Here is a 13,620-nt window from a genome sequence, read left to right on the forward strand (position 1 = left end):
TTCCCACAATAAACTTCAAAAGGGGTCGCTTTCATGCTTTCAGAACTCCGGAACATAATCACAGTAACATTACCAGTTCCCAACTGTAAAAGCACATCTTCCCATCGTTAGGCACATTCCACTTGAGTTGTAAATGAGCAAGAGTAAAGAGACAAGAACAGCTGCTAGGAAGTCAGGCACACCTAAAGAAAGGAGTGTGGGGGTAGTATTGAAAATATGATCATAGGATCAAAGAGCTTGATCCCAGCGCATGCACGGCTGAAACAATAGGCCGGTACGGCAAGATTACCCTCAAGCTGAGCCATTTGCCTCTGCAGTGTCATTCCTCCGGTCATAAAGGCGCATAAAAGGAATATGCGTCTTCCGTATGGCTTGGGAACTAAAAGGTCACGGTGCGGACAGTTGCCTGTTCACTGACTACGTGAGGGCAAGAAACAAAATGGATGCCGTATCTAAAATGGAACCCACAGGTTCAGATGTAGATACACGTAAATAAGGCGAACCAAGCCAGGTAGTGTAGTGAAAACGGGTACACTTACCGAACTCGCCATTTACGGTTCATAGATACCAAATTCGTCCATATTCGGCAATGCCCAAAACACCGTAACGATTTTCACGGAACCTCAGGCCCTCTGCTCTCTCTTCATGAATTGAACTTCATCAGTGGTTTGACCAATAGACAAGGGGGGGGGGCAGTGATCTTGAAACAAGCCTGCTTCCCTTCTCCATGACTGGTTTACAGTTCCAGCGTCTTCCCGGTCCCTTAAGAGTCATAGCTTGAGGGTCCTGGCCCCCTTTATGGCGTATGTTTTCCGCGTCAGGGAAAGCCGCCATTGCTCAGGGGAAGTTTGGTTTCTGGGTCCTCTCGGTTTTCTTTTTAAGTTATTTTGCATTCAGTATGGAAGGTCCCTTCTTCTGGGCAATATATGTTATGTTATGGTATGTCATGTTATGTTATGTTATGTTATGGTATGTCATGTTATGTCATGTTATGTTATGTCATGTCATGTTATGTCATGTCATGTTATGTTATGGTATGTCATGTTATGTTATGTCATGTCATGTCATGTCATGTCAGATGTGTATGTTCCCATGACCCACCTTGCTTTGAATCCATACGTTCTTTCACCACACTGGGTGGGCATAAAGGGGGCGGAAGTCCACCTTGGTGGAGCCGGCAGGTTTTCATTTCCGGTTCCCAGGTCACTTATTAATTGTGCCTTCCTTCCCAGGACAAGGGGTTAGGGCCCGCCTCCATGGAGGGAACTGGCACAATGATTTGCCAGAGTGATGGGGGAGGGGCTTGTGGGCCTGGTAGGGACCAGCTGAGGTACACCCATCATGTCCCCGCCCCCATGCGGCCGAACACCTCTGGTCACAACCTCTTGTGACTTCAGGGGGTTGAACCAGGATCAGAGGCGGCCCTCCCATAGGGTCCATACGTGCCGCCTCCACAGGCTCCTGCGTGCCTCACACCGCCACCTCAATGTACACCCCCCCCCCTGGTTCCACCTTCCTCTCATCCTTTTTTATTTCATCGTCTCTTCCCAGATGATTTATGTTCACTTGTCCCAGGGCTTTAAGTGGGATGGAAATACTGTGAGATCTCTCAACGGGGCGTGGCCAAAGTAATTAAGGGCGTGGCTTGACTACAGATAAGCTAAAAATCTGTGCTTAGCATCGTGTGAAGATGCGTGAGATGGTGGCCAGAGCGAGGTCAGCTGATCGGAGGTGCCTCTTGGGTGCGTAGAAAGAGCGGCGGTTGTTCAGGTGTGCTGGTCCACTCTTGTGGAGGGCCTTGTATACGTGGGTGAGGAGCTCGAAGGTTATTCTTCTTTCGATGGGGAGCCAGTGGAGATCGGGGAGGTGTTGGGTGATGTGGCTGTGACGAGGGATGTCTAGGATCAGTCTGGCTGCGGCGTTTCTGGACTGTCTGGAGTTTGTGGAGTAGTTTCTTGTTGATTCCGGCATAGAGAGCTTTGCCATATTCCAGTCTGCTACTGATGAGGGCGTGTGTGACTGTTTTTCTTGATTCGGATGGGATCCATCTGAACGTTTTTCGGAGTGTGCAGAGGGTGTTGAAGCGGCCGAGGATATGGCGTTGATCTGGCGGAACATTGTGAGCGATGAGTCCACGATGATGCTGAGGTTTAGTGCGTGGTCCATCAGGGTGGGGGGGTTTCCAACGGCGGGGAAACACGAAGTGTCATCCCACCCAGAGGGGGTGGAGCCATGGATAAGGACTTCTGTTTTCTCGGAGTTGTGTTTCTGGCAGCTCTTCCTCATCCAGGTGGCAATGGATTTGAACCCTTCGTGGAAGTTGTGCCTGGTTTAGTTTAGTTCATTTCTGAGGAAGAGGATGAGCTGGGTGTCGTTGGCGTAGGAGACGATGTTGAGCCCGTGGTTTTTGACGATGGTTGCGAGAGCGGCCATGTAGATGTTGAAGACTGTGGGGCTGAGGGAGGATCCCTGGGGCACTCTACATGTGGTCTCTGTTTGTTCGCAGAGGAAGGGCTGGAGTCTGACTCGTTGAGTTCTGCCTGCAAGAAATGAGCGTATCCAGACGAGGGCCCTTCCGCAGATGACAGTGTAGTGGAGTCTGGTGGCGAGTGTGCAGTGGGAGGCAGCTGAGAGGTCCAGGAGAATGAGGGCTGCCGTTTGGCCCTGGTCGAGTAGGGAGCGGATGTCAATGTTGGCTGCGAGTAGGGAGGTCTCAGTGCTGTGGTTTCTGCGAAATCCGGATTGGGAGATGTCAAGGTGGATTCAGTGAAGTTTGCTAGCTGGGTGTTGACGACCTTTTCGATGACCTTGGCTACAAATGGAAGCAGGGATATGGGCCTGGAGTTTTTGAGGTCTGTCAGGTCTGCAGGGGGTTTCTTCAGGAGGCAGTTGACTTTGGCGTATTTCCCCTCGTCGGGGGGATGTGGTGGTTTTGAGTGAGCAGTTGATGGTCCGGCGTAGTTTGGGTACGATGGCCGTGGCAGCTCTGTAGAAGATGTGAGGTGGGCAGGGGTCTGAGGGTGCTCCAGAGTGGATGATCTTCATGGTCTTTAGGGTGTCTTCTGTTGTAAGCGGGTTCCAGGTGAGGCGGGTCTGTTGGGTGGGGTCGCTGGAGGTGGGAGCTGGATCGATGCAGAGCTCTTGGTTGTCGAAGTTGTCGTAGATCATCTTAATCTTGAGGTGAAAAAAGGTGCTGAGTCTGTTGCAGCGGTCTTCGGAGGGTGGGACGTCTGTTGTTTCCCTGTTTGGTTTGGTAAATTCCTTAAAATGGAGAAGAGATCTTTGGTGTTGTGGGCATTGGTGAAGATTCAGTCTTGGAGGAACTTCTTCTTTGTGGATTTGATGAGTTGGTGGTGTGCTGTGGTGGCTGTCCTGTAGGCGGTGCGTGCTTCTGGGGTTCGGTTGTTCCTCCATGTCTTTTCGAGTCGTCGGCAGGAGCGCTTGGATTCTTGGAGTGCAGGGGTGAACCAGCTTGCTTTCTTGATGTCTCATCCTGTAGCTTTCGTGAGGAGGGCCAGTGTGTCGGCGCAGTTCGTGATCCACCGGTGGAGGTTGTGCGCCGTGATGTTACCATCTGGTGACGTTGGTGGTGGGGTGCTGATGAGGGCAGAGTTGAGCTGGTCTTGAGTGGCTTTGTTCCAGCTTTTACGGTGGAGGCGGTGGACGTGGTTGTGTATGGTAGGTTTTCTGAAGGAAAAGCGAATGCAGTGGTGGTCTGTCCAGGGGAGTTCCGCTGTGTGGCTGTAGGAGATGCTGTCTCCTTCTGCAAAGATGAAGTCGAGTGTGTCCCACTGTATGTGTGGGGGCGTTGACCAGCTGCCTCAGTCCTAAGTTGGTGTCGTTCTCTAGGAGGATAGTGTTAGGGTCGTCGTGGTTGTCCAGGTGGAAGTTTAGGTCTCCGAGTAGGATGTAGTCAGCGGAGGCAAGGGCTAAGGGTGCGCTGAGGTCGACAATGATGCTGGTAGAAGGAGCGCGTGGCTAGACGGCCTGTATATGAGGGTTCTACGGAGGGCCGTTTTAGGGTTGCTCTAGATCTGCAAGTTGAGTTGCTCCCTGAGGGTCGTAGTGTCGTCCGGACTGGTGGTTGTTATGCGGAGGGTGCATTTGTGGAGATGGTGATGCCTCCTCCTGGGTGGGTGGGGCGGTCTTTCCGCATGTTCTTGTATCCATCTGGAATGGTGGTGGCGATGTTGGGCGCTGAGCCGGTGTCGGTCCAGGTTTCTGTGAGGAAGGCGATTTCGGGCGCGTGGGTGTTGACAAAGTCCCATATTTTTATGGCATGCTTGTGTAGGGAGCCCATGTTGAGGAGGATGCAGGAGAGGGGTTTGTGGCGGTGATGTCCGGTAGGCTGGGGGCTGCTTTTGGGGTCCAGAGGTGGGAGACTGAGAAATGTCTCCATTACTTTTCAAAAGACCATACTTTGGGCAGCAGGCCAGCTCCCAAACTCGACAAATCCTGGCTTGCGTCCTTCATCATCAACAGGCTCGTCAAATCATAACAGTTGGCCCCAAAACTCGTGCCGCCTGGGGCGGTAGTCCCCTCCTCCGCCCTCCACACTCCCCCACGCCCCCCTTCCCATCGACAGGTGCACCACCCTAAGACCAATGAGGCAAGCTCCGAGGTGAGGCAGTACGCACAGGAACACCCTCCTGCAGACGTCACCTGGCTAAGTGTTTACTAAGATGCAGGTGGGGGATGGGTGAGCACATGGGAAGTGCACAAATGATCTTCAAAAAGTAACGAACCAGTGCCGTTTTATCTCAGCAAGCTGGATTCTGCAAATCCCACCTCAGGTGCTGGGCTCACCCGGTGAACCGCGTGAGCGTGAGCAGAAAGCATAGCAGCTCCGTGCTACTGTCCTCAAGCTTTTCATTAAATAGTGTGTTTCATTTCACACGCATTGTGCACGACTGCCTTGTGAGCGCCTCAGCGCCCCCTGTCGTGCCTCAGATGGCGTTACAGGTTGGGTTTTCAATCTTTCAGAAGAGTTTACGTTGGCATTTGGTGGCTGCAGGTTCAGGGTGTGAAGCAGTCCATGGCTTCAGTGCAGCGCTGAGGCCCCTCACGTGGGGGTGTAAATGCACAGTGTGTCACGTCGGGCTGTTCATAGAGCACACAGGAGACGGTAAGGTGATTTGTGCGTTTCTTTATTGGCATGCATACAATCTTGTGGCATTATAGGGCGCGCTCCTGATCCCCTGACCTCCCACGTCCTGCTGGAGAGTGCCCTGACCTCCGCCCCTTGACCGGATGTGGTGTCCGGTGTCCTTGTCCCCCTGACCCTGGGCTCCAGGGTCCTAGTGCTATCCTGTGGGCACGACATCTCCCCCCTTGTTGCAAACAAAATGTCTTGTCCTCGTGATTCATGATAGAGAGAGAGAGAGAGAGAGAGAGAGAGAGAGAGAGAGAGAGAGAGGTGTGTAGTGATAGTCCCCTCACATCTCTTCGATTAGTCTCTTGGTCTTTTTGCATTCTCGCCTTGGTCGCTGTTCTCCGAAGGCGGGTGATGGATCTTCCTGCCACATCTCTCTGGTCTGTTCGTTCTTTGGCGTGTCTCCTTCTTCTTCCCTTTTCACCTCTTTAAAGTGGGAGCTGTTTCTTGTGACCTGGTGTTGGCCAGCAGCAGCCGTGATCATGGGCCCGTTCACTTTCACCACCTTTAGCGGATCCTTTGCGAACGCGCTGTCTGACTTCCTCACCTGCCGCTGTTTCATATACACCATGTCTCCTTCCTCTAACTTGTGAGGCGTGGCATGTCTTTTTTGATCGGCGTATTCTTTCATTTTTGCTTTCTGTCCCTTGTCTCTGATGGCAATTTCTTTCTGTTCTGCTTTTTCTCCTTCCTTCCTCTGCGGCAGTATTGTTCTGCTCACTCGCCCTAGTACCAGTTCCGCCGGGCACTTCCCTGTGGAACTGTGTGGTGTATTCCGATAGTCCCTGAGTACCTGGCACAGGGCTTGCCCGATCGAGATTTGAGTCAGTTTTGCTCTTTGTACCGCCTTTTTGATGGTCCCCATGAACCGCTTAGCCATCCCATTTGCTTGTGGCCACAGCGGCGTTATTCGTCTGTGGCGTATGCCTAGGTACGCTATGAATCTTTTAAATTCTTCCCCTGAGAACGGTGGGCCATTGTCTGTTTTCAATGTCTGTGGCGAGCCCCATGCTGCAAACATGTCATCTAGCACTGGTAGCGTTGCGTTCGCCGATGTTGACGACACTGTCGTCACTAGGGGAAATCTTGAGTACTCATCTATCACAACCAGAAAATAGTTTCCTGTTTCTAGCGGCCCGTAGAAGTCTGCTGCCAGCTCGGTCCACACCGCCTGTGGTAGCGGGGACATTTGAAGGGGTTCTGGTTTTGACAGTGGTCCTGTTATTTGACATACGTGGCACTTTGTCACCATCTCTTCCACCATGCTATCGAGTCCCGGGAACCACACTTTTTCCCGGAGCATCTTTTTCGTGGCCACCATGCCTCGGTGTGATTCGTGTGCCAAATCCACTGTTCTTTTTCTTAGCGTTTGGGGCATCACTATCCTGGTGCCTCTCATTATTGTCCCGTGTTCGCATTCGGACAGCTCCTCGTTTATTCTCTTGAAGGCCAGCAGTTCTTCCTTGTCTATTCCTTTTCCTACGCACATGTGATTGTTTACGTGTCTCCATCGTTGCGCCCTGTTAATTCTCATTGCCTCCTGCATGGTGGCGTCCTGTTTTGTTTCTTCGTTTAGTTCACTCTCTGTTATTGTCGCCGGTGTACTGAGTTTTAGTGCGAAGTTCAAGTACTCTTCTGCCATTGTGGTCGCTCGTGACTTTTGCGGCAGGGGGTGCCTTGACACATAGTCTGCTGGGTTTTGCTCTTTTCCTGGCTTGTGGATAATTTTGAAATTGTAGTCCATGAGTCTTATTCCCCACCTTTCTATTCTTGGCGGTATCTTAGCATTCGGGTTGCCATAAATTGTTATCAAAGCCTGATGGTCAGTCACAATCGTGAACGGTTTCCCGTACACGAACATGTGGTAATGTTCACAGGCCCACACCACTGCCAGGCTCTCTTTTTCGGGTTGTGAATATCCCCTTTCAACGTCTGTCAGACTCTTGCTCCCATACGCGACAATGTGTCTTGGAGAATCTCTCCCGGGCTGATGTTGCGCTAAAATCGCTCCCAGCCCCACGGGGCTTGCATCCACTGTCAGCTCTGTGCATAACTTCGGGTCGAAGTAGGCCAAATGATCCACTGCTGTCACCGCTCTTCTTATCTCTTCAAACCCTTTGTCACACTCGCTGGTCCACTGAAACTTTTGTCCTTGTTTCGTCAGCTCTCTCAGTGGCGTGCTGACGGTGGCAAAGTCTTTGATGTAGCGTGCACAGTAACTTGCCAGCCCTAGAAACGATCTCACTTCTGCCACGTCCGTGGGCTTCTTTGCTTTTTCTAACGTCTCTACCTTGCTGCAGTCTGGCCGCATGCCTTTTTTGGAAAATATGTGACCGAAGAACACTAGCTCGTTCCGCCCCAGTTCGCATTTTTCTTTATTTAGCGTTAGACCTGCTTCCTCTAGGTGTGAGCATACCTCCCTCAAGGCCTTGTCATGTTCTTCATCCGACTTGCCGAACACCAGGATATCATCGCTGTAGTTCAAACTGTTCTTGACCGGCCTGATGACTTGACAAATTGTCTCCTGAAATATTTCTGCGGCCGACGAGATCCCGAAACTCAATCGTTTGTACCTGAATAGTCCGAGGTGGGTGGAGAACGTCGTGATGTATCGCGACTGGGGGTCTAGTTCCAGTTGGTGGTACCCCTTGCATAGGTCCAGTTTCGAGAATTTTCTCGTGCCTGTGAGACAGCTAATCATGTCGTCTAGATGTGGGCCAGGGTGTCGCTCACGCTCAATTGCCTTGTTAGGGATCCTCATGTCCACGCATATTCTTATTTTTGATTTGTCCTTTTTTGGGACGGCCACTATTGGTGACACCCATGGTGTCGGTCCATCTGCTCGTTCTATGATGTCCTGTTTTAGTAAGGCCTCCAGCTCTTCCTCGACTTGTGGCTGTAGGTGTATGGGCACCCTTCTGTGATGTTGCGCGACTGGTCTTATTGTTTCATCTATGTGTAGCGTTATTTGCCGTCCTTTCAGCTTCCCTAACCCTTCTATCAGTTTGGGATATTCCTTTAGAATGTTTGTTTTTCTGTCCGACATCTGATACGTCATTTCCATCAGCCCCATTACTTGTGCCGTGACGTTGCTCAACAAGCATGGCGCTGGGATGTCTCCTTGAAGCACGTGTATCTGTTCCGTTAATCTTTGATCCTTGTATCTTAATTCCTCCTTGAATTTCCCCAAGTTGATCACCGGTCGCTTTGCCCCCCATGTGAATACTTTCACTCTAGACGGCTTCAGCGTCGGTTTCACTTTCATCTTCTCGTATTCAGAGACGCACATGATATTGCACGTTGCGCCACTGTCCAACACAAACGTGGTGTCGTGTGGCCCCACTTTTATTGTGACGGACTCCGTTTTCTTTATTTTCTTTTTGTCCACCAGGCATATTACTTCATCACACTCTTCTTCCTCATCTTCTGAGTCGGTGTTGACCTCTGTCATGAGGTATAGCCGCTCCGTTTTTTCTTCTCCTTCCTCGTCCCTGGATTCTGCGGACGAACTCCTCACTCCTGTCTCGACATGTCTGATGTGTCTGCGCGTCGACATCCTCCCTCTACTTGTTCTTCCACGGTCATTTCTAAACTGTGCCCCTTGACATACACTTGCGTAATGATCTCGTCCGTTGCATTTTCGGCACGTCTGGCCAAACGCTGGGCATGGGCCACCTCTGTGTGGGAACTCTAGTCCGCATCTGTAGCACGTTTCTTCTTGTTGCTTCCTCCCTGTCTGGCCGCCTCTGTCTTGTCTCCAGTTTCCTGTTTTGTTGTTGTTGCTCGCCATCCTATTTATTTGTTCTCCACCTCTTCCTTTGCCACGTTCCATTTCTTTCGCGTGTGCTGTTGCTCGTGCCTCCGCCCTCCCTAGTGCGAGGATGCTCTCCAATGTTATCGGTTCTTTCAATATTCTTGTTCGTAATTCTATGTCCCGACAGCCTGCGATAATCAGTAGTCTTATGGCCTGCTCGTTGTCAAATTTGTCGAATGCACAGTGAGTCACTAGTTTCCTCAACCTCGTTGCGAAGTCGTCTAGTGATTCCTCAGCTTGTTGGAAGGCAACCGTGAAACTGTATCTCTCGAAGTCGACATTTCTTTGCGGATCAAACTTTTCCGTCAGGCACTTTGTTAGCTTGTCATAGGTGTCAATGTCCGCGGCTGGCAGCGTTACCAACAGATCCTCGACCTCATCGCCCACATAGTTCAGGAATAGTCCTTTCATCTTGGCCTCCGTGACATCTGTTGCGTCAGCATAGTTTTCAAAACGCCGAAGCCATTTCTCCCATCTTATCCCTGTTTGCGGTTCAGATAGGCTGAATGGCAGTGGTCTTCTGTATTGCGCACTTGGTTTTGGGTCTGCCATTTCTCCTCGCTTTCTGTTGTTTCCTTTGTCTATTTCCTGTGTTCTGTGCTCTTCCTGGCACTCTTTGTCTATTTCCTGTGCTGTCTCTTCTTTTCGGTGCTCTTCCTGGCACTCTTTTGCGGTTTCCAGTGCTCCACTTGGCACTCTTCTATTCTCCGTGCTCTTCCGGCACTCTTCTATTCTCTCCTGTCTTTCTTCTTTCTTTTGACCTTTCTCTTCTTTTTCCTTCTTTTTCCTGCCTTTATTCTTTATTCCTTTCTCTTTGTTGTTTCTCCTTTGCTTTTATCTGTGCTTGTTTCTTTTGCCTTTAGAATAATCAGCCCTTTCCTGGGCAGATCTATTTTTCCTGGCCTCAAAATGGCCACCGAGCTAATCTCTCTTCTTATTGGCTGCTTTTGCCTGCTTTCAAAATGACCGCCGAGGGTCACGTGGTGCTTCGCGGCCAATCGGAATATCGCCTGACTCCAAGATGGCCGCCGGACCTTCCTCGCGCGCCGATTGGCTCTCTCGCCTGCCCTTAAGATGGCCGCCGAGACTCTCGGACTCTCGCGAGAGCTCACGGCAGACGCTGCAAGTTTCTCTTCCCCTCGCGCTTCAGTGCACAGCGCTTACCGGCAGTCTTTCCTCGCAGCGGCCGGGGTGGGCTCCCGCGTCGCTGCGCTTCCTTTCCTCGGCGCACTGTCTTCTCGGCGCTTTCTTCTCCTGGGCACAAACCACGGTCTCGACGAGATGCACACGACCGTCACGCTGGTCGATGTCGCCGCCTTCGTCGCCAGTTGTCACGTCGGGCTGTTCATAGAGCACACAGGAGACGGTAAGGTGATCTCTGCGTTTCTTTATTGGCATGCATACAATCTTGTGGCATTATAGGGCGCGCTCCTGATCCCCTGACCTCCCACGCCCAAGTCCTGCTGGAGAGTGCCCTGACCTCCGCCCCTTGACCGGATGTGGTGTCCAGTGTCCTTGTCCCCCTGACCCTGGGCTCCAGGGTCCTAGTGCTATCCTGTGGGCACGACACAGTGCAGCCCACGTGTGAGTGACATCTGAGGTGGGCGCCACTAGTGCACTTTCTGCTCACTGCACTGTGGTCCTATTTAAAAGTAACCTTTGCCAGCAGGGATTAGCCAATGTTCATTGTTTCTATCATTTCAATGGTTCTGTTCGACTGACCGCTCTTCATTCCTTTCATAGGATATTTGGTTTCTACAAAGGAATCCTCCCCCCGATCCTGGCGGAGACCCCAAAGCGAGCTGTGAAGGTAAGGGTCTGAGACGGTAAGGAACGTAGAAATCACTTAAAAAATCAAGGTCACGACCGGGGGCGTTATAGTTAGGTTCAGATTATACACAAACAAAACCATAGAAATCCAGCAGTTCTAGCTATCTCAAGTAACTATAACTTGTGCCCTAAGGTAACTATAAATCAAACCCTCACCACGCAACGCTAATTACCATCACTGCTAAATTTCAGTATATATATATATATATCGTAATGGTCGCGTTTCCTCTGCCTCTTTAATGGCGGCGGGCTCCGGTGAGGTAGCAAACCTCTCAAATGACACACACTCCGGATAATTTCTCTCCAAAGAAACGAGGCCAATTCCATCGGCGTGATTTAACCCCTTCGCTGCGGCGGCAATTCCGTCGCAGCGCTAGGGGGGCCGAGCGGCGCTCGCATGCTCGTGACGGAGCCGCTCCGTCACGAGCCTCGGTTGAGCTGTGCTCATGACGGAGCGGTTCCGTCATGGCCCCGCCCGCTCAATGGAACATCCAGCGCAGGCGCGGAATTCGCACCGCGCAGGCGCGCCGAGCAGGCCATGACGGAACCGCTCCGTCATGAGCACAGCTCAACCGAGGCTCATGACGGAGCGGCTCAGTCATGAGCATGGAAGCGGTTAAAGATAATTTATTTAGTTACATGGAAAATCCTTGCCCAACGCGTTTCGTAGCCGAGCTCCTTTGTCACGGGTGACATGCCGATGGAATTGGGCTCTGTTCTTTGGAGAGAAATTAATCGGAGTGTTTGTAAGATATATATATATATATATATATATATATATATATCAGACAACAATGTTCGCCGATCCCCCAGCCAGCTTGATGGCGGCGGGCTCGAGTGAGGAGGCGATCCTCTAAAATTCGTCTCACCAACCTTTGGGTTTCAAAGAAGGAAACTCGAGCCTCAGATTCTTTAGCGTGATGATTTTATTCAAGCAAAATGGTCACAAACTATGGTTTAAGGGACGTTATAGTTAGGCCCAGACTTCACTCATACAAAACAAGTGAAATTCAGCAGTTGTAGTTACCTGATCTGACTTTCACTTATGTCTCCACAATGCACTGCTTATGACCTCACATATTACATCACTCATGACATGGTCAGTGACATCGCTAATTACATCGCTAATGACATCACTGATTACATCATCCAGCGAGTGTAAGTCTTTTCTAAGAGTTTGATTGTTAAACAAATATACCAAGCTACTACAAAAATTAAATTAGTACATTAGGTGTACTACTAATGAGGGATACTACTTCTAACAGGGGTTTGGGGTTACGCTCCCATCGATACCCTTCAAACGGTTGAGAATGGGTTTCTTAAATACTTATTGGCAGTACCTCAAAGTGCTCCAACATACGGTTGCCACATCGAGCTGGGCATTGATTATTTGATAGATATCATTAGATGCCAGCCGATCTTGCTGTGGCACCGTATTTGGACCAAAACACAATGCCATCTAACCCGCTCACTGATAACTGATTGTTTGGCCCTGGCAAACTGGGGTAAAATCCCATGGCTTCTGTATGTGTCCAACTTCCTTAAGGATTTGGATCGTATTTCTTATTTTCTAGAACCTTCCATGATGACAGACATCACCAGGAAAGACTTGAAAAAACTATGCTTAACTCATCTCAGGGAACTCCGTCTTTCTCAAGAAATAAGTAAACCCTCAAACGTACAGATCCTATCAGTCCAGACCGCTTTGGGTATCCAACCATACCTAACATTCCATCTAACTATTTACGAAAAATATGTACTGACTAGGTTTCAATTTAATTCCTTCAGTCGCCTAGTTACATTTCCAAAAGAGCAGGACTGGTCACTTAATCCAACAAAATGTCCCTGTGACGGCATATCATCCCAGTCTACGATGCATGTAATATTGTTCTGTAGATACTATGAGCTCCCTCGCAAGCGCTGGATTATTCCCTTACTGCGAAAAATGGGCCTGAGAACATGTTGGCCCGCTTATCTGGCCCTACAGATTTTGGATTCACAATATACTGCTAAGTGCGTAGCTTGTTTTCTAAAATCATGTTTAAAAATGTGCTGTAATTGTTGAGTGTTACAGTTTACTCCATTCTCTTGTTTAGTTAGCCAATGAATTATTGTTAGCAATGGATTTAAATTACATCTGTTTTTAATTGTATTTTGACATTGTGATTTTTTTATATGTATTGTAGTGTTTTATCCTTGTACTTTTTATGGTTTCGCTAAGATGTAACCGAATAAAAGTTTTATGAATGACTGACTACTTCTAACACACAGTCATGTGTTATGTTATGTGAGTGACTGTGTAACTGGGTGAGTGGGTGTGTGAGTGCCTGTATTGGTGTGTGAGTGGCTGTATGGGTGGGTGTGTGGCTATGTGAGTGACTATCGGTGAGTGGGTGTATGAATGGTTGTATAAGTGAGTGACTGGTTGTGTAAGTGGCTGTATGGATGAGTGAGTGGCTGAGTGGTGTGTGGTTAAGTGAGTTGGTGTGTCAGTGTCTGTATTGGAGAGTGATTGTGTGAATGGCTTTATGGGTGAGTGTGCAGATGTGTGAGTTCTGGTATGGATGTGTGAATGGGTATTTAAGTGGTTGTGTGGGTTTGTGAATGAGTATGTGAGTGCTTGTACGGGTGAGTGAGTGGCCATGTTGAGAGACTGGTGAGTGTGTTGGTGGATGTGTGGCTTTATAGGTGAATAAGTGGTTGTGTGAGTAGCTGTATGGGCGAGTGTGTGGCTGTGTGAGTGACGATATGGGAGAGTGACTGGTTGTATAAATAGCTGTATGGGTGAGTGAGTGGTTGTGTGAGTGGCTGTATGAGTAAGTGT

At 49.8% G+C, this 13,620-nt stretch overlaps 1 protein-coding gene across 1 annotated transcript in view; it reads left to right on the top strand.

Annotated features, from left to right (window-relative positions):
* The window catches only part of SLC25A21 (solute carrier family 25 member 21), a 532,803-nt gene that overhangs the window by 414,212 nt on the left and 104,971 nt on the right, over positions 1–13,620 (top strand). Inside the window, exon 7 of the mRNA XM_078661963.1 lies at positions 10,710–10,776. Coding sequence (XP_078518089.1) covers positions 10,710–10,776 — 67 coding nt within the window. The remainder of the gene's footprint in view (positions 1–10,709; positions 10,777–13,620) is intronic.

The sequence above is a fragment of the Lissotriton helveticus genome, chromosome 9 (assembly GCF_964261635.1).
Source record: "Lissotriton helveticus chromosome 9, aLisHel1.1, whole genome shotgun sequence".
Lineage (NCBI taxonomy): Eukaryota > Metazoa > Chordata > Amphibia > Caudata > Salamandridae > Lissotriton > Lissotriton helveticus.